The sequence below is a fragment of the Emydura macquarii genome, unplaced genomic scaffold (genome assembly GCF_026122565.2).
Source record: "Emydura macquarii macquarii isolate MOO-44397 ecotype Brisbane River unplaced genomic scaffold, CSIRO-AGI_Emac_v2 contig_1253, whole genome shotgun sequence".
In the NCBI taxonomy this organism is placed as follows: Eukaryota; Metazoa; Chordata; order Testudines; family Chelidae; genus Emydura; species Emydura macquarii.
The window spans coordinates 4,158,527-4,183,130 of NW_027131390.1; the positions used below are offsets into that span (position 1 = coordinate 4,158,527).

A 24,604-nucleotide genomic window follows, 5' to 3' on the forward strand; every position below is an offset into this window, starting at 1 on the left:
GGTACCTCAGCTACCTCGGCCTGGGCCTGCACGGCGGAGCGGTGCGGTGCGGTGCGGTGCGGTGGGGCCGGCCGCCGCGTGTGGTGCCATCACCACGTCTCGCCGGTGACCAGCCGGGCCCTGCTCCGGGCGGCGGCGGTGCGCGGCCTGGCACCCGCTCGCCCTTCGCGCGCTATCATGGCGGCCGGGGGCTGAGGGCAGCAGCAGGGCGTGCGCGGGACGCGAGCGGCGCCGAGCTCCCGCCACCGTGGGCCGGGGCCGCTGCCGCCCTGAGGCCGCCCGAGCCCCACGGCCTGGCTGCGTCCGTCCGTCCCCGCGGGCTGCGAGCGGCCCCTTCCCTAGGCGGAGCCATGTCCGCCCTGCCAGGCGCAGCGCCGCCGGGCTCCGCGCGCCCCGAGCTCCCGCCGCGGCTGCGGGGCGACAGAAGCCAAGCCGCGCCCGGGCCCCTCCCCGCAGCGGCCGCCTCCGCCCCCTGCGCCCGGCCCCGGCACGCTGCTGACCCCCGCCGCCGCCGCCGCTTCTGCTGCCGCCGAGCTGCTGCTCCATGGCGACCTCCTCAGCCCCGGCCCCCGGGCCCTGCATCGTGGTGAGTGGGGGGGGCGGCGCGCGCTGCCGGACCAACGGGGCCGCCTGCCGCCATGGCGCCGTGCGGGGGGGACCCACTGGGGGGGTATGGAGGGAAGGGGGTCCTGGAGGTGGGGACCCCACTGGGGGACTGGGGGGAAGGGGGTCCTGGAGGTGGGGACCCCACTGAGGGACTGGGGGGAAGGAGCCCCTGGAGATGGGGGCCCCACTGTGGGAGATGGGGGGAAGGGGCCCCAAAGATGGAGGCCCCACTGTGAGACTAGGAGGGAAGGGGGCCCTGGAGATGAGGGCCCCTTCTGGGACTCTCTGGAACTGGGGGGGAAGGAGGCCCGGGAGATGGGGGCCTCACTGTGGGATATGGGGGGAAGGGGGCCCTGGAGATGGGGGACCCCCCTCGGGGGTCAAGGGCCCCCGGAAATGGGGGAGAGGCCTGGCACTGCAGCATCTTCCACCTCACCAATTCTCTTCCCTTTTTGTTTTCATGGCACTACTATAAATGGGGGTTTCTGAGGTTCAGAAGCGACTGGGTGGTGACACACGTTGTTATGCCATTTCCAGTCACTTATCTCCTAACAGTGTGTGGCGGGATCTCTGGGTGCCTTAGTGTGACCCAGATCAGTCTGATGGTAACACTCCCTTCCCCCCCCCCTTGTATTTCATATTAATCTCTGAATACCTGTGCTGGGCACCTAAACCAGTGTTCAATTACAGAGTGTTTTTTGCAAGAGACCTTACAACAAAAACAAGAGTAACCTGAGAAAAGTGAAGTTCTTCCTTCCTTCACAAATTATACCAACATAGGCAATTTCTGATGTCTAGCGCTGTTTGTGGTGTGCAAACTAACATATATTTGTGTGCTATGCTAGAGGGTGGTGTGTTACTTATAATCATCTTATATGATATAGTTAGAAATGAATTACTTTTTATTTTGAAAGGATTCTAGGAATATCTTGTCTGTTTGGAATGTATTTCTGCTAAGGATAATACAGATTCTAAAAAAACCCCAAAAAACCGACAGCCACCGGTGTCCATGAACAATACAGTACTTTGCAGTTTGTATTTTGTTCCATGCTTTGAAATTCTGCTTAACTGTAGGGGTTGTGAGCCCTCCCCCAACTGTGCATAGTTTGCTATCTCAGTAAGAAACTGCATGTTAAATTTGTAGGAACAACCCATTCTTTCCCTGAATACAGAAAAAAGGGTTTGTCAGATAAGTTGTTAAAAATAATTTAAAGGCTGAACTGTAGGAAAAAGCTCTCTTTGAAAAGCTACAGCCTTCTCGCTACAAGACATAATAGCTCACTAATGTTTCCAGAGATCTGTCATCCAGTAACTAAATTTTGAGTCTGATGTACAGGTTAGTCATACAACTTCTAGTCTTATTAACATACTGACTATTCCATTGGAACAACAGTAGTCAAGATGAATGCTGAATATGCATACGCTGGTTAATTACCAGTAATAGGATTCAGTTTCCTCAGTAGGCTCCTAACTATACTTTACCTATAATGGTGTTAAATTGTGAAAACAAAAATGAGATGATAAACTTCAAGTTATGTCTGGGATGAGACTCGTGAAAGCCCAGATCTTGAGGCTGTCGTAAGGATATATCCTGAAACTAAATGTAATGTCTAGTATAATTATATAGGTGTACTAATCCCAAATCCTAAAAATAACACACTTACCTGCTGATCCTGCAAGCTGTTCCATACAATGGTCTGCCTGTGCAAAACTGTTTACTAAATTGAGGCTTTAGGATCTGATCCTGAGAAGCGCTGAGCACCTTCAGAACCTTTCTCTATGTAAGCATAACTAGTTGTATTTGAAAAGCTGTTTTGTGTATATTGGAAATTGGCTCCCGGATTTAGTTTGATTTTGTAGTGTACAGATTTGGAAGCTGTCCATGTTATAAAGTGTACTTGATCTATTGCTTATATAGTTTATATATTGTACTTGTTAGAAATGAAGGTATTTTTTTTCAAAAAGATATAATTTTGGATTTACAAGGAATTCAGACCCATCTGGGGTGTAGTAGTTTCATTTCCTGTTCACTAATCTAGAGGAACATTTTAAATAAGTATCTCCCCACTTTTGTTGTTTTATTAAGTACAGTACTGCTCATATAATATTTGAGGAGACTCTCATGCTCTATAGATGATAACTACTAACCTATACATTGCATTGTGTTCAATATGATTGGTATCTTTATAGTGAGGGGAGGATAAAATGAACCAGATCATTGTTGTGCCTGAATGGTTCTAGATCATGTTTTTCTCCGTAAGGATTTATGAATTGTACTCAGTCTCATCTTTTATATTTCTTTTTTTTAGATTGGTGATGATGAGCAAGGTTATGACCTGGACTTGTTCTGCATACCTAAACATTATGCAAATGATCTGGAAAAAGTCTATATTCCTCATGGGCTTATTATGGACCGGTTAGTTTGACTTCAAATAATACATTGCAGTGCAACTGATTACATGAAAAATTATAGTTTTTTAAATGTTAACATGATTGTTATAGAAAGAGAATTGTAGCTATTTTGATTTCCAGTGGTGGTGATGGTGTAAGTGCAGGACCACATGGAAGACCTTGAATTAGGACCCACATGTTCCTTTCTAGAGAGAAGTGCAAAACACTAATAAATATTTAACTTTCTTTCTTATGGCAGACCCTAGGAATTGGCACATTTGCTGTTGTAGTCCATTTCAAAACTACAGCATAGGTATCAAGAGATGCTATACAATATACAGTGGTGCATGACCTCTTTCAGAATAGTTCCAGGGCTCTTTTACAGTCTAAAGAATTAAATAAAAGGCACATCATATTTATCACATTAGTTTAGACTGAAAATTGGAAGTGTTACAGCCCCCTGAAATTCATCAGAAGATTAATCTTAACAGCACGGATGTTAGTTATGGAAGACATTTGTTGGCTCTGATTTTTTTTTTTCCAAGTTGGTATTGTAGGCAAACTTAACATCCTCCATTCTCCTCCTTTCTGTGAAATGCATTGATTTTTTGCGAATTACTGGTCCATCAGTTCTGTACAGCCTGAAATCCATGGTGAGCTCTTGAAGTTTGTATCTCCCATATGATCAGAGATTGGGAGTAGTATAATCATGAAGCATTTTCTTTCAGTGAGTACTGCATTTAAATAAGTAGTTTTGTAGTTCTGAAAAGATCTTTCTGATTTAAAAGACTGAAGTGAAAATAGGGATGCCATTCTGTAGTATGCATTGTGGTTTTGAATTCCCAGTGACTGGACTGCATTAACATATTTGTATCATGGTATTTGTAGCAGAAAGAGAGAGTCCCAAACCGAGTCAAGCCCTGCGAATGTAAAGTAGAGTTAACATGAGTCAGACCAAGTCAGGCCCTGCCGTGTTCTTGTGAAGTTCATGTCCAGGCCTTATGGCTCAGGCTCTCTCTTTCTACTACAGTATTGTAAGAACTACTGAGGGGCTTCCAATGTGAAATAAAAGCCACATAAAATACATAGTCTTTTCCTAGGAAGTTTATTTACAGCACATCAGCCAGCAACATGCAGAGCACTTTCCAAAACAAATTAGAAGACAAATTTAGGAATGAAGATTACCTTCTTTGAAAAATTACTGCTAAAAGTAATGCCTCATTTGTGTGATCTGGTTTTTTTGTGTATTGTCCTTGCTTTTGGAGTTAATGCAAGTTTTTCTCCCAAACATTTTAACCTGGCTATAAAGCAAAGGACTAATTTAAAATCTGAGCAATGTCTTGATCTTTCCTGATTTGTCTAGGCTTCCTGTATCTGCTATGTGTATTAGGAAATAGGTTTGGTTTCTCAGATACAGAGCAGTATAAACTTATCTTACTTAAAAAACAAAACAAACAAACAAAAAACCCCAATGTATGCTTCACATCTCTGGCAGCCATTCAGTAACTCAGCAATGATTAAGATTTGCTTTTGCTGTGATAACCGATGACGTTGATGAAGTTTGACAGTTTTATTGTTACATTAACCTTGAAAAGTGAGAAAAACAAAAGGCTTGCTGACCAGTAAATGCAAAAATTGGCTGTGAAGTGGGAGGCAAATATTGCATTGAAAAAGGAAGATGTTTTCCAGTTTGCTGTGTGTTTGAGTTCCCTACTGTTGGCTCCAATACTAAGTGATGCTGCTGCTGTCGTAAAATAAAATGAGAAGTAATAGGTAACTTTTTTCGTTCTACAGGACAGAAAGATTGGCACGAGAAATTATGAAGAGCATGGGAGAACATCATATTGTAGCCCTTTGTGTACTCAAGGGTGGCTATAAGTTTTTTGCTGACTTACTGGACTATATCAAAGCACTGAACAGAAACAGCGACAAATCTATCCCTATGACTGTGGACTTCATCAGGTTGAAGAGCTATTGTGTAAGTATAGCTGCCAACACTACATGACTTTGTATAAAATTGATTAACTTGAAGTCATTAAACTAAGGTGGTTTTAAATCTATTAATATTATTGCCTAAACGTGCTAGGAATTGTGTGTGTATAGTTCTAGATTCAGTCTCTTTAATCATAATGTGACAATGGGGAAATAGGAAGAAGGATGGAGGAGAATTACAAAAATTAGGTCACGTGGTTACTTGTCCACACGTCGTGCAAATGTGTTCAAAGTGGCTTCTTATGTAACTCCCAACTATCCAACTCCCCTCTCCTTCCCCCGGCTATCCCAAATCCAGTGCTGTGGTTATAATGCAACCTTCCCTCAAGTTATGGCATCATTTAAGTAAAGTTTTACATGGCTAGGGATCCTACTTACTGTATAGGGAACATTTCAAAACTATAAAAATATTTATAGCTGAAATCAGTGGATTTGCACTGAATATACTGAGAGCAACATCATTACCTGCTCATCTTTTATTTACCCAAATCAACCAATATGACTAAAACCAATGGCATTTTTTCCTTTGGAAAAAATGTTAGGCTTGTATGGCTTAATTTGTAATCAATTGCTGATGAACGGCAGTCTACCCTGTAGAGATCAGCTGTGGGCGATACAGTAGAAAAAGTCTTTAAAAACCCCCAAACATTTAAGCATTTAAGTTTATGAGAAAATGGAGCTGCAGCATTGCACAGCTTTAAGGTTATGTTTAAACCTTAGAAAGCATAAAACTTAAACTACATAGGTTGATAGAAGGTGCCTACATCCATGAATGCTAGATATTTTCTGACTTAGCAAAAGGCTGGCTTTTTATCTTCAAAATAAATCAAAAGGCTGCTTTTTGGATCGACTCCACAAGACTGCATTTAGTGTGGAAGTAAAAATAAATTATTTCAAGAGGATTCTCTGGTAGCTCCACGTCCAAGGATCTTCGCATTCCAATTAGGAGTCCAGACTATTTATCTGAATCATGGATGAGTGCCTTTTGCAGTACACAAGAAGAAAAAAAGCCATGGTGACTATTAAATTGAAAACATAACTTCATAATTCATTTGATTAGACCGTGAAACCAGAGATTAAATGGTTTTGCAGCATTAGGAGTTCTGGCTGTGGAAGAATGTTATGAATTTGTATATTGATGTGGCATTATCCGTTAAAATCTCATTTTTAAAAATGCCAGGTCTAAGTGCTTGATTCTGGATTTGCCCCTTGCAGTTGTACAATTGGGTGAGAGAGCACAAGGTGTTTTCTTTGCCCCGCCCCCCCTTTGCTCCTTGTGATCACCTTCACCCACCTTGAGCATGCATGCTGTGGGCTTCCAGAATATGGATATTTGCACTCACTGAACATGAGGGGGGGTGGCCTGCTGCAGCCTGGGAAGCTACACACCCAAGCATGGCTTGGCAAAGTGGAGAATGGGCCTTCTTGTCAGCCTGACCCTTAATGCACTGTGTGTGCTTAGGGTACCAAAGATGCTTTTATATACTTTTCTCCCAATGCCTATGGAAAGATTTTAGCTCCCCCACCACCACCAACACGAGTGCACACACACTCTGCCTATCAAAGTCCAGTACAGCCCTGAATGTTTTAATTTCCCTGAATTAATGCAGTTACAGAAGGACATATAAAAGAAGAAGAAATAATGATCCCCAGCTCTCCTGAGCAAAAAAAAAAAACAACCCCACCTTCTGTATTTTACGCTTTGTCCAAGGGACATTGTCAAGAAACTTCTGTGATTTGTTTAAAAACACAAAACTGTGGTTGAAAGAGAGACTTGATAACACCATTTGGAAAACGGCTGCAAAACAATCTGTTGAAAGATAGTTCGTTTTACATAGTGTATTTTCTGTATTTCACTTTCCTAGTTTATTAGGCACACTTGCATCAATTTCTTTAGTATCTCTGCTCCTTCTGCTTATTCCACTCCAGAATTCTAGTCCTCTGCTACATCAGTCCTTTGACATTAAGAGGGGAAAAGCATCAAGAGGAATTTTAAATAAATTAAGATATTATTTTCATGCAGATCCTAATAATAAAGAATAAGGGAAGAGAAGTACAAAGAATATCCTGGATGGGAAGCTTTCTCAATTGTATGCTTTCTTGATGTGTTGTCCAGGGCCCAAGCATCATTTTTTCAGGCCCAGTACAAACTTATAACACAGACCTCCTCCCACACACATACCCATGGGGGTTGCAGCCTGGACTGGGCCCCCCAGGGCCGCCAGGCTCGGGTAAAGTGTACCCTTCCTTCCCCCCTTCCCCCCCCCCCCATGTGGGGGCCCTGGTGTTCTCTTTGGTGGGGGACAGGTTATCAGGCAGCCATACAAAAGAACGATTGCCTGTTCTAGATCAGTGCGGCAGTCTGGTCACCTGATACACAGGACTAATACAAAATGTTCTAGCATTTCACTTCTGCAGGCTCTGTAAGGTGGTGATTAATATCCAGCGCTAGGATCTTTAGATTAAAACACTGTGGACTCGAGAAGATTGTCCTAACACAGGTATCCATGGAATTAGTTGACTAGAATTTGTTATTAATACTGTTACTACTCAGAACTTAGAGTGCTTTTTTTTCCAGTGATTTCAAATACAAAAATGAATAAATACTATCCATATTTTGATGATGGGAAAACTGAGGCCCATGGGTTCTGTAACTTGCCCATGGTCACACAGCAAACTAGTGCAGAGTTGCAAGTTGACCCCCAGCTCTCTTGACACTGAGTCCTTGCATACAATTATTAGACCATGCAGCCTTCCTCATTATATACATTTTACAATCTGGATAAAAAGGAATCAGAAGTGCCATGATTAGACAGTCAAGACAGCTGAACCTTGTATAACTGTTCTGGAATTCTGAGATAACTTTCTTATCTCTCATTGACTATTTCAACATTTAGAAATACACAGCTACTGAATGCTGGAACAGAGAGCACATGCTGTGATCCCAATTAAACTTCAGTTGCAACTTCTGCTTTCAGAATGAGCTGGCATACCATTATGGCATGGAAAGACAGCATTTATGAACAAAACCAAAACTCTTTCTTTCTTTCTAACAGTTCATTTTGTGTATGTTAGCGAAAATCACTTCCCATGAAGCTTCTGCATTTAAATTTAGAAATGGAAAAAAATTGCTTGCATAATCATGAAGAAGAGCCAAAAAACACTAGATGTTTCCTTGGAGGGTGAAGGGGCGGAGATTGTTTCAGGAAAGCCGTGAGGGTTTAAAACTTTAAAACTATGCAGTCTGCTTAGTGCATTGTTCTGAAAAGTACTTCATGGTGAGTACTTTACAGCACATAATTTCATTTTAAACAATTTAAAGTATATCTGAGCCATTAGCTAGTGGCCTCCATCATGTAAAACACTTCTGTCATTTAGCAATGGCAGGAGTGAGGTCACGGCTCAGTCTTAAATAGTAAATCTCTTCTTAAATCAATATTGAAACAAGGTAGAAACTGATTAGCTGTACTTCACTGGGCCCTTGCTGCTACTAATCTCAGAAATAATGTCACTTATGAGAAATGAAAACGCATTGTTTAATAGTTAAACAACAAAGTTCTTAACACTGGAGAAGAATGGAAATTGGTTTATAGTCTGAAACTAGGTACCAATACTTCCAGGAGTCAAATGCTTTAGCTTTTTTATCCTTAGGTTGTTTAGAAATTCAATCCATGCGTAGTAGGGAATGTGGGTTTACATGCTGGTTCACAATTGTATTTAGCATTCCAAAATGTAGGAATACTTGTATTGAAAGAAAAGGCTTTTGAGAAGCTGTTAAAATAGTTGTGTGCTCTGCTGGTTGTCATACTTCAGCAGGGGTAAGCCAGATGTTCCTAGTAATCAGTGATGTATGATGTTCTTCCTTGATGGACTTTGTGCTGCTATGTAGCCCGACAAAGTATTTACTGCATCAAGACCACGATCTTGTACATGCGCTGAGAATACCAGTCTGAGGGAAAGTTTCCAATCAGCTCTTGGTGCTTAGCAGTCTCCTTGTGATCCAACATTTAAAAAGGGAGGAGCGTAGCGCTCAGAGGGAAACCACAAAAAATAGAGCTATTTGTATCTTGAAATGCAAGAATTTCTGTAGGTGCAATTAAGATTATTTTTTAAACAGGCACTCCAAAATCTACTTGATGTGCCAAAGCATTGGTGTAATTTATCAGTGGCCAAAAGAGCTTGCTTTTGGACAAAAAAATATTGTAATAACTGCCACCTATGTACATGCTTTTATTTTATTTTTTTTTAAAGGAGCAAATACTGATGGTATCTTCCCACCTACTGTCCCTTTGCTAAAGAGTGAAATTTTTTCATCTTTCTTTTTGAAAGGAGAATAGAATCCTTAGTATAGGAATAGATTAAAAGATAATTACAATATAAGATGAACAATTTTGTAAGGATAAAAGATACTAAAAATATGCCAAAGAAAACTTGACAAGAGGAAGCTATCTTAATAACCTAATAGGATGAACATGGGAAATGAACCTCAGCATTTTGAATACAGAAGTCTTTCAAGTGCTCTCACAAACTCACACATGTTTTTGTGGTTTAATTTATCCACTTTCTCAAACATTCAGATACTAAGCTGAATATCCTTTGTCTTAAACCACATCAGCTTGGGCATCCTTTTTGGACTGTTTCAATAAAACAGCGGTTCTCATTGGGTAACTCTGTCTCTGGTCAGTTATGGAGTTTCTGAGACAGTAACTGGTATTTCTAAATTTCTCATTCAGTAAAATATGTAACTTTTCAGGATGGCATAACTACTGTTTTCCCTTAAAAATATATGAAGTAATCCTAACAAAATTGAACATTGAGACTACTTCCGTTCTTACTTGGCTTGAGGCTGCGTCCTAAAAATTAGAGATGGGAAACATCCAGTCACATTTTACACAACCCCAGCTGTTGAACTTTCAGCATTTCTTTATGGAGAATGTTTCAGCGTCTAACAGACCTTAGTGTTAGAAAGTTTTTCAAATAATCTTAATTCTTAACTTCATCTCACCCACTACTAATCCATTGTGTGTCACCCTAAATAATGACTTTCCCTCCTGGGGGTTTACACTCTTTTGATGGATGGGAAGTCCATGTTTACCATTTCACTGTTCCCTTATCTGTCCTCCCCCATGGGTTATGATGGCAAGTCTGTTTTGTAGTCTGCACAGTAATGGGAATAACACATACTTAATGCTGACTGCTGGAAAACTTCAGGTGATCAAAGTCAGTTGGATGCCAATACATGAAATGCCAAAGTCATTCCTGAGGAGCACCTGCCAGTTTTCAGGTTGGGTTGTAAGTTCCTTTTGTAGTCTGAGGTTCAGCTGTGTGGATTTTGTTTCAGTAATTTATTAGTATGGTTATACCCAGTATTACAGTTAAATCCCTCTTGACAGTTATCAGTTATTATGCCTTTGGTGACATCAGGGAATCATTGCTCATGGCTGGCTAGTCTGTTGAGCCTCCTGGCTTGCAGCTGTGAATGAGGGCAGAGCAAGTCCTTCTGGGTAAGGACTGAGCAAATAAACAGCCTGTGGCTCAGGCCACTTGGGTGGGGGCTGAGCATATAAACCATCATTGGCTCTGGCTTTCTGGCTGAGCAAATCAACACTCTGTAGCTCTAGGCCCTGGCTGAAGGCTGAGAAAATAAATCACCAGTGGCTCGGGCCTTCTGACCTAAGTATCATCCAGCCCTAGCTTGCCAACAGTCCCATATTAGAAGGGACGTCCCTTATTTCTTCATCTCTGTGTAACAAGGTCGGTAGTGCTGAATGCTGCAAAAAGCAGCAAGGAATACCTCTGGCGAATGTAGGTGAGTACTTGCTGTTCATCGTTATGATTGATGATGATGATATCGAGTGGAGGAGTGGGGCAGGAGGTGCTAAGAAAACAGCCCCTTATTTTTGAAATAGAATGCTGACAGCTCTGTCCAGCCCGTGTGGGACTGGGGGGTAGGGTGACTTGGGCCCACCCTGCTCCACCAGGTCCCAGCCCAGGGCCCTAGAAGCAACGGGCGAGCCTGTCACTGGGTTGACAGGGGAACATGGGGTCGCTGTATTGCCTCCCAGTAGTGCAACAGGACCAATGTCTCTTTTCCCTGGGCTACTTCCAGCTGGGGTCTGGTGAGCTGTCCATGGCCACTGGTTCCTGTCTCCTTGTCGGGCAGCCAGCTCTCTGCTCTCCCGTTGAGTATCTCAGTCTCCAAAGATAGCGGTTTGCCTTCCCTCCAAGCTGGCTCCAGAGGGTCATTGCCCACCCCGGCCGGTCGTGGGCTCCGCTGGCGGTTTGGCTCCCTGAGAAGAACGTCTGGCTCCAAATGAGCTGCAGGGCCCTGCTCTTATACTTCCTGCCCTGCCCCCTCGCTCCTTGCCAGATGGAATGGGCGGGTTTAACTGAGTCCAACAGGATGAGTTAACCCCCCTCAGCGCTGGAATGAGATCACTCCGCCTCATTACAGAAAGCAAAACTCCTTTTTGAGCTTGCACTGTTTGTATTGCTGGAATTTGATGTTAAACATTGTAACTACATGTGGTTGTAATTATTGTTTGTTACCTAGTCTCCACACTTATGCTTTGGACTTTGAGTAATACTTTACAAGTAAAGTCTTACTACTTAAAAGGTAAATTGTCAGACCTCGGTGGCAGAATGCCGCTTAAGCATTAAAGTATGTTTTCTCATTTATTTTGGTATATTCAGTCTATCCCCTGCCTGAGCACATGAATCCCTATTGTATAGTGTGAGAACGTGATAGACAATGCATGCTCATAGGTTCACATACATTTTCCTGCCAGACATCTAGATAATAAGATTCTAGGAATGTCACGCTCTCGATCAAGTGTCTGAGTCAGTGTGAAGTGATGGAAGCAGCTACAAGCAAGGCTGATTGCTCTTTCTGTTCAGATTATTACTAGGCTGGATCATCAGTGGGTTTTTGCAGTCTGTTATTGTCCAACTTTTAAGTTCTCAGATATTTTGACTTCACCGATTACACCCGAGTGGTGTACAGCCATGGTAAGGCAGGTATCTATGCCATGCCAAGAGTCCTAGACCATTGTGATGCCAGAGGTAATTCAACCAATCACTTTTCTCTTCCAGCTAATTTGCATACAGCCATTTCATTAGTTGTATGAGGCAGCCTGCATAGATTGTGGATTATCTGGCCCAACTGCCACACCCTTGCATCCAATTGCCACCAATACAAATCAACACAAATCTCTCTCTGCACAGCCCCCCTAGATACAAATTAACACAACCACCCACACAACACCACCACAACTAGCATACACAATAACTGCAGACATACACAGCCCTTATTTGCCACCCACACAACTCTCCCAGCACAACCACCATACACGATAACCCCGAACACACACAGCCTCTCATTGTAGCACACACCTCTCATTCACCATCCATTCAACTCCCTAGCACAACACACACATTCACCCACCCTCCTCATACTTACCATAAAACCATAAACTTGAGCAGCAAAGCTGTGGGTCCGTTGCTATTACTTTACATGTTCCAAAACACTGTTTGATCAGAAACATTCATTTAAATATCAGACTGATGACTTGTAATTCTCTAGTTAGTGGAGAGACGTTTGTAGATGCTCTCTCTGAAAGCGCTATAGTTCTGTGTACTTGATTAGAAGTTTAGCTATTTTAATTACTTCTAACCACACTGATACTTTGGTTTTTTCCCCCTTTTTAACTAGAATGATCAGTCAACTGGAGATATAAAAGTAATTGGTGGGGACGACCTCGCAACCTTGACTGGAAAGGTATGTCTTTTAGTGTGAAACAAAAGAAATAAATAACACGTTTTTAAGCTTTCTAACTATAAACTTTGCAAAATAGGTTTTGTTTTTTTTAAAGCTCATCTATGTTCATATAGTACTATTCTAACTTAAGGTAACAACAATCCAAAGGCTACCGCTGTATAATTGCTTTGTATTATGACTTGTTACAAAGGCAGTTCTGTGTTTCCTGGCTTTGGCAGAGATTATTGCCCAGCAGCTTTTCAGTACTCAATTGTACATCAACACACACTCTGATACCGTAGCTGGATTAAAAGTAGTATCTTCTTTATGGTATACTCCATAGCTGCTACAGTGCAGTTGTGTATGTGGTCAGTAATCAGTAAGGATACTGTGCATTATCGATTGTGAAGCTGTTACCATGACAATACGCAAAATCCAGTTGTGAAATCATGAGGCGTTAGCTTTATTGTCATCACAATAGTTCCATAACTTTGCATTTATAAAGCAGTTATTCTATGTTTGCAATAGCAGTCTTTTTCAGTATCCAAAAGGTGTATGGGTTAATTATCTACAGAATTTCATATTTAAAAATGAACTGGCAAATTAGCGGAATGTCAAAAAAGTTAAAATATTCTGAATGTCAATTTCCCCCTACATTTAAACGTATAACCAAATCAGTCTTCAAGGCATGTGTGTTTTAAATCAAAATGCATGCAAAGTTTCAAAATAGAGGAGATATTAATGCCAGAATTATAAACCCTTAACAAGTGTGATGCCATTGTAATGATGAATATTTCATTAAAAGCATGCCAAAAATGTGTAGGCATCTATATTTTGATCTGTTGTTGCCCGCTTATAATGCTGTTTTTCAAAGTCTAAGAATTCTACAGACCAGTTCGTATTCAGCAGGTGCCAAGAGACAGTTATCAATGAGAATCTTCTTGCCAGCACTTCAGAAACGTTAATTAAATAGAATTTGCAAAGTGTTGCATAATGTCCTTGAACTGGGTGTACTAATATTACAGATTTTTTTTGTCTACAGTTTTCAGCTTGTAAGAATGTGAAATTCTGTAAATGGTGACAATCATATTTCACTGCATTGATAATATAAGTAATTTAACAGACAATTGCTAATGGAATCAACATAATCTCCAGCTAAATACTTACGGATTTTTATGATTTCTCCCCCCCCCCACTAGAACGTCTTGATTGTAGAAGTAAGTATTACGTTTCATTTTGGGTTCTGTAATGTGTGATTTGTGATAACATTGTAACGGGAGATGGTCCTGAATCCGAACACTTCTATATTTCAGCAAATTGTGTAACCTGAATCTAGGCCTGAATTTTGCAAATAGCCCTGTATTTTTGTAATGAGCTGACCCACGTACCATCAAATTTAGGAGTATGTGAAGTCCAGATCTGAATTCTGAGGTTGGCCCCATCTTATCTTATCTTAGCTGCAGGGAGAATGTCCATGTCAAAATTTTGGAATTGTTGCTTTCAGTTTGCTGGGATCCTGTTTAATCATAATGTTAATCACAAAGTGAAATTAAGGATCTATGTCACTTTGTTAATGCACAGACAGGAATTTAAACTGCATTAGTTATAGAAAACAGTTCTTATCAGGAATATCTTAAAATATATAAAACACTCAACAGGGCCTGATGTTTCCATGCATCATTTGTAGACTAAAAATAAAAAAATACATTTTTGTTGCATAAAGAGTCTTGCCTACCAGTCTGGCTCACCATGCATCTCTGGACATTAATATGCAGAATATAATTCAATCTGACTTCCTAGCTACTAGGATAAATCAATTCTTACATTGATACCTCTCTTCCTTGATGGACAGAGGATTGCTCTATCCAGTTAATATTGATTTGTTTGCAGATAATGTACTTAAGCAAGGTTTATAAATAAGGCCCTACTTGAATCATGGGATGATTGTCAAATAATTGCAGGTGACTTGTAGACAAGATATGGAAAATCATATACAAGTAATAAAAGACCTTTTTATTAATTGCAGTAATTTGGAAAAGCCAGAGAAGACATTTGTTTAAGAAAAATTTGCTGGAACAATATAAACATTCAAGTATTATGTTATGCCTGCTAATTGTTTTTGATAACCGGACATTTTACTCCAACTATGTTAGTCATTAATGCATGGAGCTGACAGCGGGAGCCCCGCCTGCCCAGCCGCTGCCCTGGGGGCTGACTGCAGGAGCCCTGGGCGGCTGGCGGCCAGGGTTCCCGCTGTCAGTCCCAGGCAGCTGGCAGAATTGCAGTGGAAACCTAATATTGTGGGATCTGAAATTTTCACAATATCGCAAATTAAGTATAGCCTTATTTATAACCTTAGAACAGGGAAGCAGTGGCAATAAACAAGTACAAAACTTCCTATTTAAACAAAGTGTTTTGAGACCTAAAATAACATTAACTTCTTTTTCACATTAAAAACATAATAATGATTATGTCATAAAGAGCCCTGTCCTCAAACGGATTTTTTTTATGCCAGATGGGAATGACAACTTCCTTTTGTCATACCAAAGTTCTTATCTTGGAAATCCAGGGTATTACACATGCATCCTGTTTTGATGCAAGAAGACCAGTCTACTCTATCATTTATATATCCTGTTTTAGTGCATCTATCACCATAGTATGTGTGCACTCATTTTTACTTTCCCACTTTTTTTCCACACAAACACTTCAGTCACCTATGTGATCATGTATCCTTCTGAAGGGCAAGTAAATTGAATTTTATATCTGTCCCATTTCAAATTAATTTAAGTCTTCTGAGTACCAGGCAGCTAAATTAATTCATTTCTCATCTGTTCAATGACCTATATCTTCTACATGGCAGGTTCTTGTCAAACATAAGCCCAATTACAAATCACCATTCTGTTTGTCAATCAAACAATAAAAATAACTTTTACTAAAATTTATCCCCTTATGTACAACAGCACCATGATTTTTCATATGGTGCTGCCTGTGACTAGTAAAAAAAGACTATAGAAAACTGAGATCTGGCACATGTAGGTCAAACACTGAGAGGTCTATGATGTAGCTGATTTCTGTTTTGACTTTTAAAAGCTACTGACATGGCAGTAGGGCACAGTTGCCTTTGTCCATGCATTGGTCTGTTTAGTGTGCACGCCCAGAGCCCTTGCTCATACTTGTGTTAATATCTATTATTTGAATCACTGAACATTTAAAATGCATATTGGCATAATCCATAGGTGGTTTGGAGTGTTTTAGGAGGAAGCCATATAAAGATAAGATGCAGCAATCAATTTTGCCTTTCAGTGCCACCCATATCTTTACTTCATAGTAAAGTAGACCAGACTTCAGCCCAGAGAGAAGAATGTTCCTCTGAAGGGTTTGTGTTAATCCAACCCAATCAGTGGTAACACTTTCATTGCAATGGTTATTAATAAGACCACTGCTGATAGTAATTAAACCATTACATGTAAAAGATGACCACGTCAGTCCAGTATGGCATTTTGTTAAACTCACACCCACATTTGATTATGTGCAGGAAAAGCCTGACTTCCACTTCTCTAGTTACTTTCATATTATTGCAACTCGGCATGACATGGGCTCTTTGATTAGAATCTGAAAGTGCTACTTTAACAGTTCTTATATAGTTTTCTTACATGTGGCTTTTTTATCATCAGGATATAATTGATACTGGTAAAACAATGAAAACATTGCTGTCTCTGGTTAAGCAGTACAACCCAAAGATGGTGAAAGTAGCCAGGTGAGTTATGATCACTGCTGCTTGTGTTGTATATTTCTTTTTAAAGAGCAATGAAGATGGTGAAATAGGATTATAGAATACTTTTATATTTGAAAGACAAATTTTTCCCCATGACTCAAAGGTGAAAACACCTTTTGTGGAATTGTACGTGTTCATGATTTCTCTCATATAGAAGTTCATTGTAAAAAAGTGCATTTATTTAGGCAGGAGCACTTTTCTATTATAGAATCATAGAAGATGAGGGCTGGAAGGGACCTCAGGGGGCCATCCAGTCTGACCACCTGCTCAAAGCAGGACCAACCCCAACTAAATCATCCCAGCCAGGGCTTTGGTGTGTTTTTCATTGCTGTGTGATGCAGCTGTTGCACAGAAGTTCCAACATATCCCAATATAGATTTAGAGTGCTTAGTCAAATCCCAAACTGGTGACAGCCCCCCAAAATTAAGTCAACCAGCCAAAACTTCCATAAACCTCAAACGTCATCAAAGTCTGAAAGCTGACAAGTTTCTGGAAACCCAGCTGAATGGTAGGCTCAGCGATACGAAGGGATTTAGTGTTATGTTGATAGGCCATGGCAGATCCTCTCCCCTCCTTAAGGGATGTGGTTGTCTTGCTGGTAGGGAAAGGCGTATAGGGGAATACAGAGAGAGGCTTGTGAAAGTTTGTGAAAAGTTGACCAGAGGGCAAGTATCTCTCAGAGAGAAGACAAAAAGCATCATGATACTAGGGAGTGGGGCTTAACAGGAGCTCTTCCTCCACCTCTCTTCTCAGAGAGCCTCTTCCCTTAAGCAGGTGACATTTTTGAGTACATGATCAGCTTGAACTGTCTCCAGTGTTCAACCCATCAGACACCGGGGGCCATCTCTCTTCTTTTCTCCTCCCCATGCCTTCTCCAAACAATGGCAGCCAAACTCCAGACACCACAACAGCCCTTTATGTAAGGGAGGAAGCTTCCATTGACTACCTTGAATCATTTAAATGGTTCCTAGATATGTGGTGTTGGGTAAAAAGTATGAGAACACTCACTCTGTTCTCCTTTCTCTTTACTTCCGGGAAAGTGCAGTTTTGTTCTGAAAAGTGACAGCAAAAATGGCCCCTTCTTCACTTGGCAAATCTGCTCCTTGTTTTTATTCTGTTACTTTTCGTCACTAAAGTCAGCAGATGTATGTTCGTTCTTTACTACTGTTTGCTCGATAGAGTCACCACAACTGAAAAAGGGGCAGCAGGATTCCATTCCTCTGTGCACTCATCAACGGGAATGTTTATTAGATTCTACTAGCGGGGACAATCAGGTGATGGTACGCAAGAAGGAAGGAATCCAGTTTGGCTCTCACATCATAGGCTGAATTTGTAGGTGTGACTGATAACTAGAAAAGCTGTCTCTTTTCGTATGAACGGAGCACTGTACATGAAGTTTCTTAGGCAAAATGAACATGGAGCCTCGTTATGCCAGTTTATAGAATCACTTTTCAGAACTGTATTTTACCGTAACTCCAGGCTGAATTTTCTAGTCTCTGCCTCAGATGCATGTTTGACTCCTGTCCTTTCAGCTAGACTATTAACTGTTTGTGATTCAGCCAGGAGTCTTGATCCAATCAATGTGATTGTTGGGATGTGCAAATAATAGGATATATTTAATTGATGAAATTCTGTCTTCAGTTACACCCATTCAATATCAGTGAAGTCTGATTGGCTTGTTTTTAGTAATTAATTCTCTGTCTCGTTTATTTGAACATCTTGTAGCTGCTGGTTTCCATATTTCAAATTTATACTGGTTTTAATTGACAGCTTGTTGGTGAAAAGAACTCCTCGAAGTGTGGGATATCGACCCGACTGTAAGTGACTCTCTTTTGATAATCAGTAAATATTTTTAAATCAACTAAGAAATACACGATCAAAGGGTATAGAATCATTTTCATCAAATTGTAAGAATATCTGGAATGCTTATCTCCAGTTCATTTTTTTCCTTCTCTTGGGCAATGTACTCTGATTTATTTAGTACATTACAATACGTGTTGGCAGAATTTACCTTACTTTGACATGCTTTGTATGTTAAAGGGACATTGTCTGGTAGATATATCCAAAATACAAGTGGTTCTTCGAGTGGTTGTCCATACAGGTTCTACTTCTGAGGCTCATGTGACCAATGCACACGAGATAGGATTCTTTTGGCCAGCAGTATCTGTTGGGATTGCATCTATGCCCGAGGGCATAAAGGGCACAGCAGATCCAACCATCTCTGATTTCTTCTTGGTGCCCGTTGCTGTAAGCCAGACCCTTTGATAGGATTTGCTTCTGTTGTACATTATGCAACCTAAAACCTGATTTATTTTATGACTAATTAGTATATTATTATAGACAGGGCAGTGTTGGTTTAGTGTAGTTAGTACTAATATTTGATACCTTTTGACTATAAGATAAACAAAACAACAAAAAACCTTTTTCTTCTTAGAGTTAGGGATTTACCCAGAACAGGGATCTAACTTGCCCCTTTTTCAATGCAGCTATCCTGCTGAAGGATGGATACCCGAGGTGCCATCTGATAGGTGTATTATCTGCCATTGTTCCCCAAAGAACACAAAAGGTGAAAGGCTTGCCTTAAATTATTTCGGCTAGTACAATCTATGAGGGCCTCCTTGGATCTGGAGAAAAAAGGCCCTGCTAGGTCTGAACAGCTTTCATCTTGTATCACTTCTGTATGCTCCAGCTCAGCTCCTAGTTACCCAGCTCCCTGATCCAAAAACGTCTCAGCTGAGACCAGCAAAGCAGTTAAGTCATCTGAGAGTGGTAGGGAAGAACATGGCTCCTCTAGAGAACACAGATCTAGGTCCCCTTCAGAGGGACCTAGCAGCAAGAGGCAGAGATCACCTCAACCTGCTTCCTCAAAGGGTAGTTCATGGCCCAGAAGGGAGTCCCTCTGACATCCTCACAGAGACCAGTCACCAAACGAAGAGTACCATCTTCAGGAGAGCTCTGAGCTTGGCCCAGTGCTGACAGCCTCAGCACCTACAACTCCTGAGTTGATGACCATGGTACAGCTGTTCTTGGTACAGACCTCAGCCCTGGAGTTGATTTTTGGTAGCAACTGACCTAACAGCGACCGCTCAGCCTGAATCACAGCCACTGTCTTCAGGGGTGAGGGTGCCCTCTGCCATACCTACCTCTAGTACCATTCCAGTACTGAGCGCCGTCCGGGTCCTGGCACGAGCAGAGCCCACAGCTCACCCTGGGACTCTTGTTAAAGGAGCCCCACATTTGGAAGAGGAGTACTCGCTTCCTCAAGTGGTGAGCACAGCAAGGAGGCATCCCTCACCCACCTGCCATGGTCCCGTTTGTATGACCCCTATTTGTCAGACAGGGAGTTCAGGACCCATTACTACCTACGCAAACCTAGGGGGTCTAGGGAAGAGCATTCTCCATGGTGCCCCCCCTGTAGGCCCTGGCCCTTTACTCTTAACAGGGTCATTCCTGGCTCAGCTTGGGCCCCTTGGGGGACACAGCCAACAAGAAAGCCAACTTCGACTGCTCCTTCTAAGGCTAGGTCTCCCTCCTCTACCAGATCCCTAGGATTATGCAAGAGGCACAGGTGGCTATCACTCACACGGTCAGCAGCAGGAGCATGAAAATAAAGAGCAGCAGCTTATCTCCTTGTCCTTACCAGGCAAGGCAATGGTGCCCATTACTTCTGCACAGCCTGATGACTATAAGATGTTCCAGGACTTTCTGACACTCTTGAGGTCTCTGTAGAAGTTGTGCAAGAAAAGTTTTGCAAGCTGTTGGATATTCTACACGTAATAATGCCCAGACAATTGAGCAAGTATTGTAGCTAGCAAAAAAATCATCAGCACACACTAGCATCTGGAGGAAAGTGCCATAAAAATGCAGACAGGTGATACCAGGTACTCCTATCTGGCTTTGAATAATTTTAGACACATCCAATCCAAGGGTCCTTGGTTGTACCTCTTGTACCTGAGAGATCCGGACAACTAAGACCACCAAAAACATGACCAAGAGACAAGGATCCAAAAAGACTGGATTTATTGGGCAGAAAAAGTTACTCTTCAGGAAGTTTACAAATATTTATTGCTAATTATCAGCTAAATAGTTACTTAAATGGGGATAAAGTATCAAACTCTATTGAAATACTTCCTCAGGACAGCAGGAAGGAAATGAAGTCCTTTGATACCAAGGGCCAACTGATAGCCTGTACTTCTCTATAGGCAGTGTTAAATGCCTCAGATACAGCAGTGAGATCTACGGCCCTGTCCATTGCTGTATACCTAGGACTTTGTGAGTCCAGTCTGCAGGGATACCAGAGGGGTCTAAGCGACTATTGAGGACCTCCCATTTGAAGACTCTGACCTTTTTAACGTGCTCACTGAAAACTTGCAAAGCACTTGATGATCTTTGGGTGTCTGCATGCCAGCACCTAGAAGAAAACAAGCCAGGCTCCAGAGTTATTCCAAACAAGAGATCCGCTGTTGGAGCCTGTAGACCATCTGTCTACAAAGACAGCCTTTTTAGTACCTTCCACATCAACGCCAAGGCTGGGGGAAATTCAGGTGCCTATGGCTGGTCCACTTTACACCATGTTCCATAAAGACAAGGGGACCCTTAAGTCTCGCTCTACATTTTTACCGAAAATAATCTCAAGACTTTTTCATTTGAATCACGTGATTTGTCTGCCTGTTTTCATTTCCAAGCCCCATTCCCACCAAGGGGGTCCAAACTCTACCTTCATTGTGGTCAGGGGTCTTTTGTTTTACTGAGACAAGACAAAAACCACTCCGAAACCCCTGAAAACTCTGTGTGGCATGTACTGACAGGATGATGGTCAGGCAGTATGAACCCAAATGCTCTCTGCATGGGTATGATTGAATGAGAGGATGCTATGAGCTAGCTAGATTAGTTCCACCCACGCAGCTTAGAGCCTGCTCCACCGGGGCTGAGGCAGCTTTTGCGGCTTCCCTGAGAAGCCTACCTGTTTCTGACATCTGCAGAGTGGCTACCCGGGGATCAGTCCATGGTATTACACAGCACTGTTCCCTACTTGAGGCATCAAAATCTGATGCCTGCTTTGGCAGTGTTGCCCCATAGTCTTTATTCAGATGCACTTCAAGCACCGATCTCCTGTCTACCAGGTCACTGCTTACAAGTCACCAGAGGTGGACTGCACATGGACCATTGCTTGGAGAGGAAAGAACAGTTACTTACCCTACAGTAACTGTGGTTCTTTGAGATATCTTGACCTCATGTATTCCATGACCCACCCTTCTTCCCCACTACAATGGAGTCCTATAATACCTGCATTCTGTATTGGTGAAGGAACTGATGGATGATTTGGCTCACTCTGCCCTTTATGGCCTCAGAGGACTCCACTATTCAAAAGAATCGGATCTTTCTGCCTGGGGATGCATGTGCACCAGAAGTAGAATCCTGTGGCCAACACATCACAAAGAACCACAGTTACTATAGAGTAAGTAACTTGTGTGTTTGAAACTTTTTAAATAAAACCTAAATTAGTAGAAATGCTTTCATGACTTTCAAAAATTTCAATACAGAGAGATTTTTTTGGATCAAACGTTTGCAAGCTGTACATTGCAGCATTGTGCTACTGTATGAAAACCAGAAAATGAAATAACTAGTCTGTTTTCATATCTAAGATGAGTGAGATGAATGTAGTAAATGGACTAGATAGTAAAAAAAAAAAAAAAGTAAAATTAGATGTTTAGAATTTAGAAACTGGGGATGCTTTAGAAGAAATAAAGACATTTGTTTCGTTTTTTAAAATATGCTAATATGACCATGTTTTTTTAAATAAATACTGGTACATGAAGTCTAACAAAATGATGAATTATGATCCTTTTCAGTTGTTGGATTCGAAGTGCCAGACAAGTTTGTTGTGGGTTATGCCCTGGATTATAATGAATACTTCCGAGATTTGAATGTAAGTAATGTTTTTCATAATATTTTTTACTCGGCAGGAGGAAAGAGGAGAATTCAATTGTTTTCCTCTTAAACTGTATTTTCATGATCACTCTGTTAGTGATGTAGTGACTAGGAAACAACTTCAGCACCAGAGCAATCTTTCAATTCTCATTAGTAAGGTCAACAGCTCTGGAGAAAGCGGCTATACCCTCCTTGTTGACTAGATGTGAATAATGTAACAACTGCAGTTGGGGTTTCTTGTCTCATCAGGATTTTTCACAATTAACAACAGAAGGACAATTTGGAATAAAGAGTGAACTGCTCTTGAATTGCGTTCAATTCCTCCTGAATCTCATTCTCTAGATGGCACAAGTCCCTGGGTAGAACTTGGGTGGGATATGGGGAGTTGACATTTTGGTAAAAAACCGACTTGAAAATTATTCTATATAAATAGACTCATGAAATTAGTGATGAATAACGAATACTGAAATGCGAGGTACTTTCATTTTTTTCTCAATATAATTGCATTCTTGAATAAATGTCTAACATCTATGAGTAAGAGACTGAAGTTTTAGTTTTCTAACATGAGCTTTTTGTTTTGTTTCAGCATATTTGTGTGATTAGTGAGACTGGGAAAGAGAAATACAAAGCATGAGAGCATAGTTCAAGTGCTGTGACAACAGAACTTTGCAACATTTTAATTACTGAGTCCTGTCTTTAACAGACTTCAACTCTAGCACACTAGTTAACAGTATAGAACGGTTCAGCCTCATTTTCATATGCTTTCTATAGCTTATTGCATGTACAGTATAAGAAAACTGTTGTCTTCATTTATATTTTCAAAATGTCAAAAAATGAGTGCAATTCTGATTTTCATTTGCACTGTGACTCTTGACTATCGCTTCCCCTGGAGGGGTTGTGCTGTTTGTGAGCTGCACTATTTGAAGTGGAAAATTGCTTAAATGACAGCGGAATGATCCAAAGTACTGTTAACGTAAGCCATTTTAAGAAAGGGAAGTATATTAACAATATGTTTAAATATGTCATTTGTTTCTTTTAATGCACAATTGTGATTATTGATAACTGCCCTCTTGGGGCGTTAGAAAGCATAGGAAGCGGCCAGTGATAGTATCTGTATTCTCCAAAGTATTAACCACAACTCCTGGAGTTGTCTTATTGCCGTTAAAGGAAGTCTGAGTGAAAAATGTCAGTTTGGGCTGAAGGGAGATGGAATGACATAACAGAATGTTTGAAAAGTAGTTCCCTCTGAGCTGCCCCTTTCTTGTTAATTTTTTTCTTCAAAATATTCATCAGCCGGTGGGAATTGCCTTTGAAATCTAAACAACTTTAAGATATTTTACATTTGTAAAAAAATATGGTAATGTTTATAAGAGCCACAAAGCAAAGTATTTTAAATAAAGGCGGTTCTTTAAAATAAAATCTATACCCCTACACCTTCATTTCATACATTAAAATGCTCTTGAAATGTGCTTTTTGCTCATGATATTTGGGCCCAAGTCTTTCTAACTGTGAAGGCAGACTCTCTGCCTTTGCTGGTTTCTCAAAGATTTCAGTTAATTATTGTGTACCGTATATTGAAAAAATATAGTAGTAGGGTGAAAAACACAGAAATACTTCCATGTTCTATACCAAACCAGATTCAGAGAATATAGTATTTAAACACTGTTGTTTGGTCTACTTTGAGCAGGTAAATAGTGAAGATAATTGCTTATTAAACACATGCATATGGAAAAATACAAATATTTTGTGAGTGATCCTTTTGTTTTATCTTGTTGACTCGTCTGTGCGCTAGAGATACCTTGAAGAATGCTGGTATTGCTCTGGACATAGTGCCATGTTTTTCAGTCTCTTGACTTTCACAGTTCCTGTACAATATACTTCATTCCTGCCTTGTTTATCAGGACTTTACATAATTCAGGACATAATACATATTGTTTTCTTGCCAGGCAAGCTGTTCTAAGTGTATTAGCATATGTTGGATCATCTTGTTTTTCTTTTTGAAGTTTAGATTGTTTCCATAATTTTTCCCAGTAGTGCTCATTCTCAGAGAGATATTGTCCATGCATAGAGTGGTCTGACACAGCCACACAGTTAATTGGCGTAACTGCAACATGCGTTATTTACAAAATGTAGTTTAGTCTTAATAGTCATAA

The 24,604-nt window shown here is 41.1% G+C and overlaps 1 protein-coding gene across 1 annotated transcript; it reads left to right on the forward strand.

Moving 5' to 3' along the window:
• The first annotated feature begins 344 nt into the window (after positions 1-344).
• HPRT1 (hypoxanthine phosphoribosyltransferase 1) lies at positions 345-24,191 on the forward strand. The gene is made up of 9 exons (XM_067548029.1): positions 345-586; positions 2,916-3,022; positions 4,792-4,975; positions 12,701-12,766; positions 13,945-13,962; positions 16,420-16,502; positions 18,291-18,337; positions 22,373-22,449; positions 23,038-24,191. The coding sequence occupies exons 1-9, from the start codon at positions 545-547 to the stop codon at positions 23,083-23,085; spliced, it is 672 nt and encodes a 223-aa protein (XP_067404130.1). The 5' UTR covers positions 345-544; the 3' UTR covers positions 23,086-24,191.
• Positions 24,192-24,604: the final 413 nt, after the last annotated feature.

Bases quoted from the DNA above. Each gene is read 5' to 3' on its own strand.
- HPRT1 (XM_067548029.1), top strand. From the start codon at position 545: ATGGCGACCTCCTCAGCCCCGGCCCCCGGGCCCTGCATCGTG. The intron at 4,976-12,700 runs GTAAGTATAGCT...CTTTTTAACTAG, and splicing joins TCAGGTTGAAGAGCTATTGT to AATGATCAGTCAACTGGAGA. The intron at 22,450-23,037 runs GTAAGTAATGTT...GTTTTGTTTCAG, and splicing joins AATACTTCCGAGATTTGAAT to CATATTTGTGTGATTAGTGA.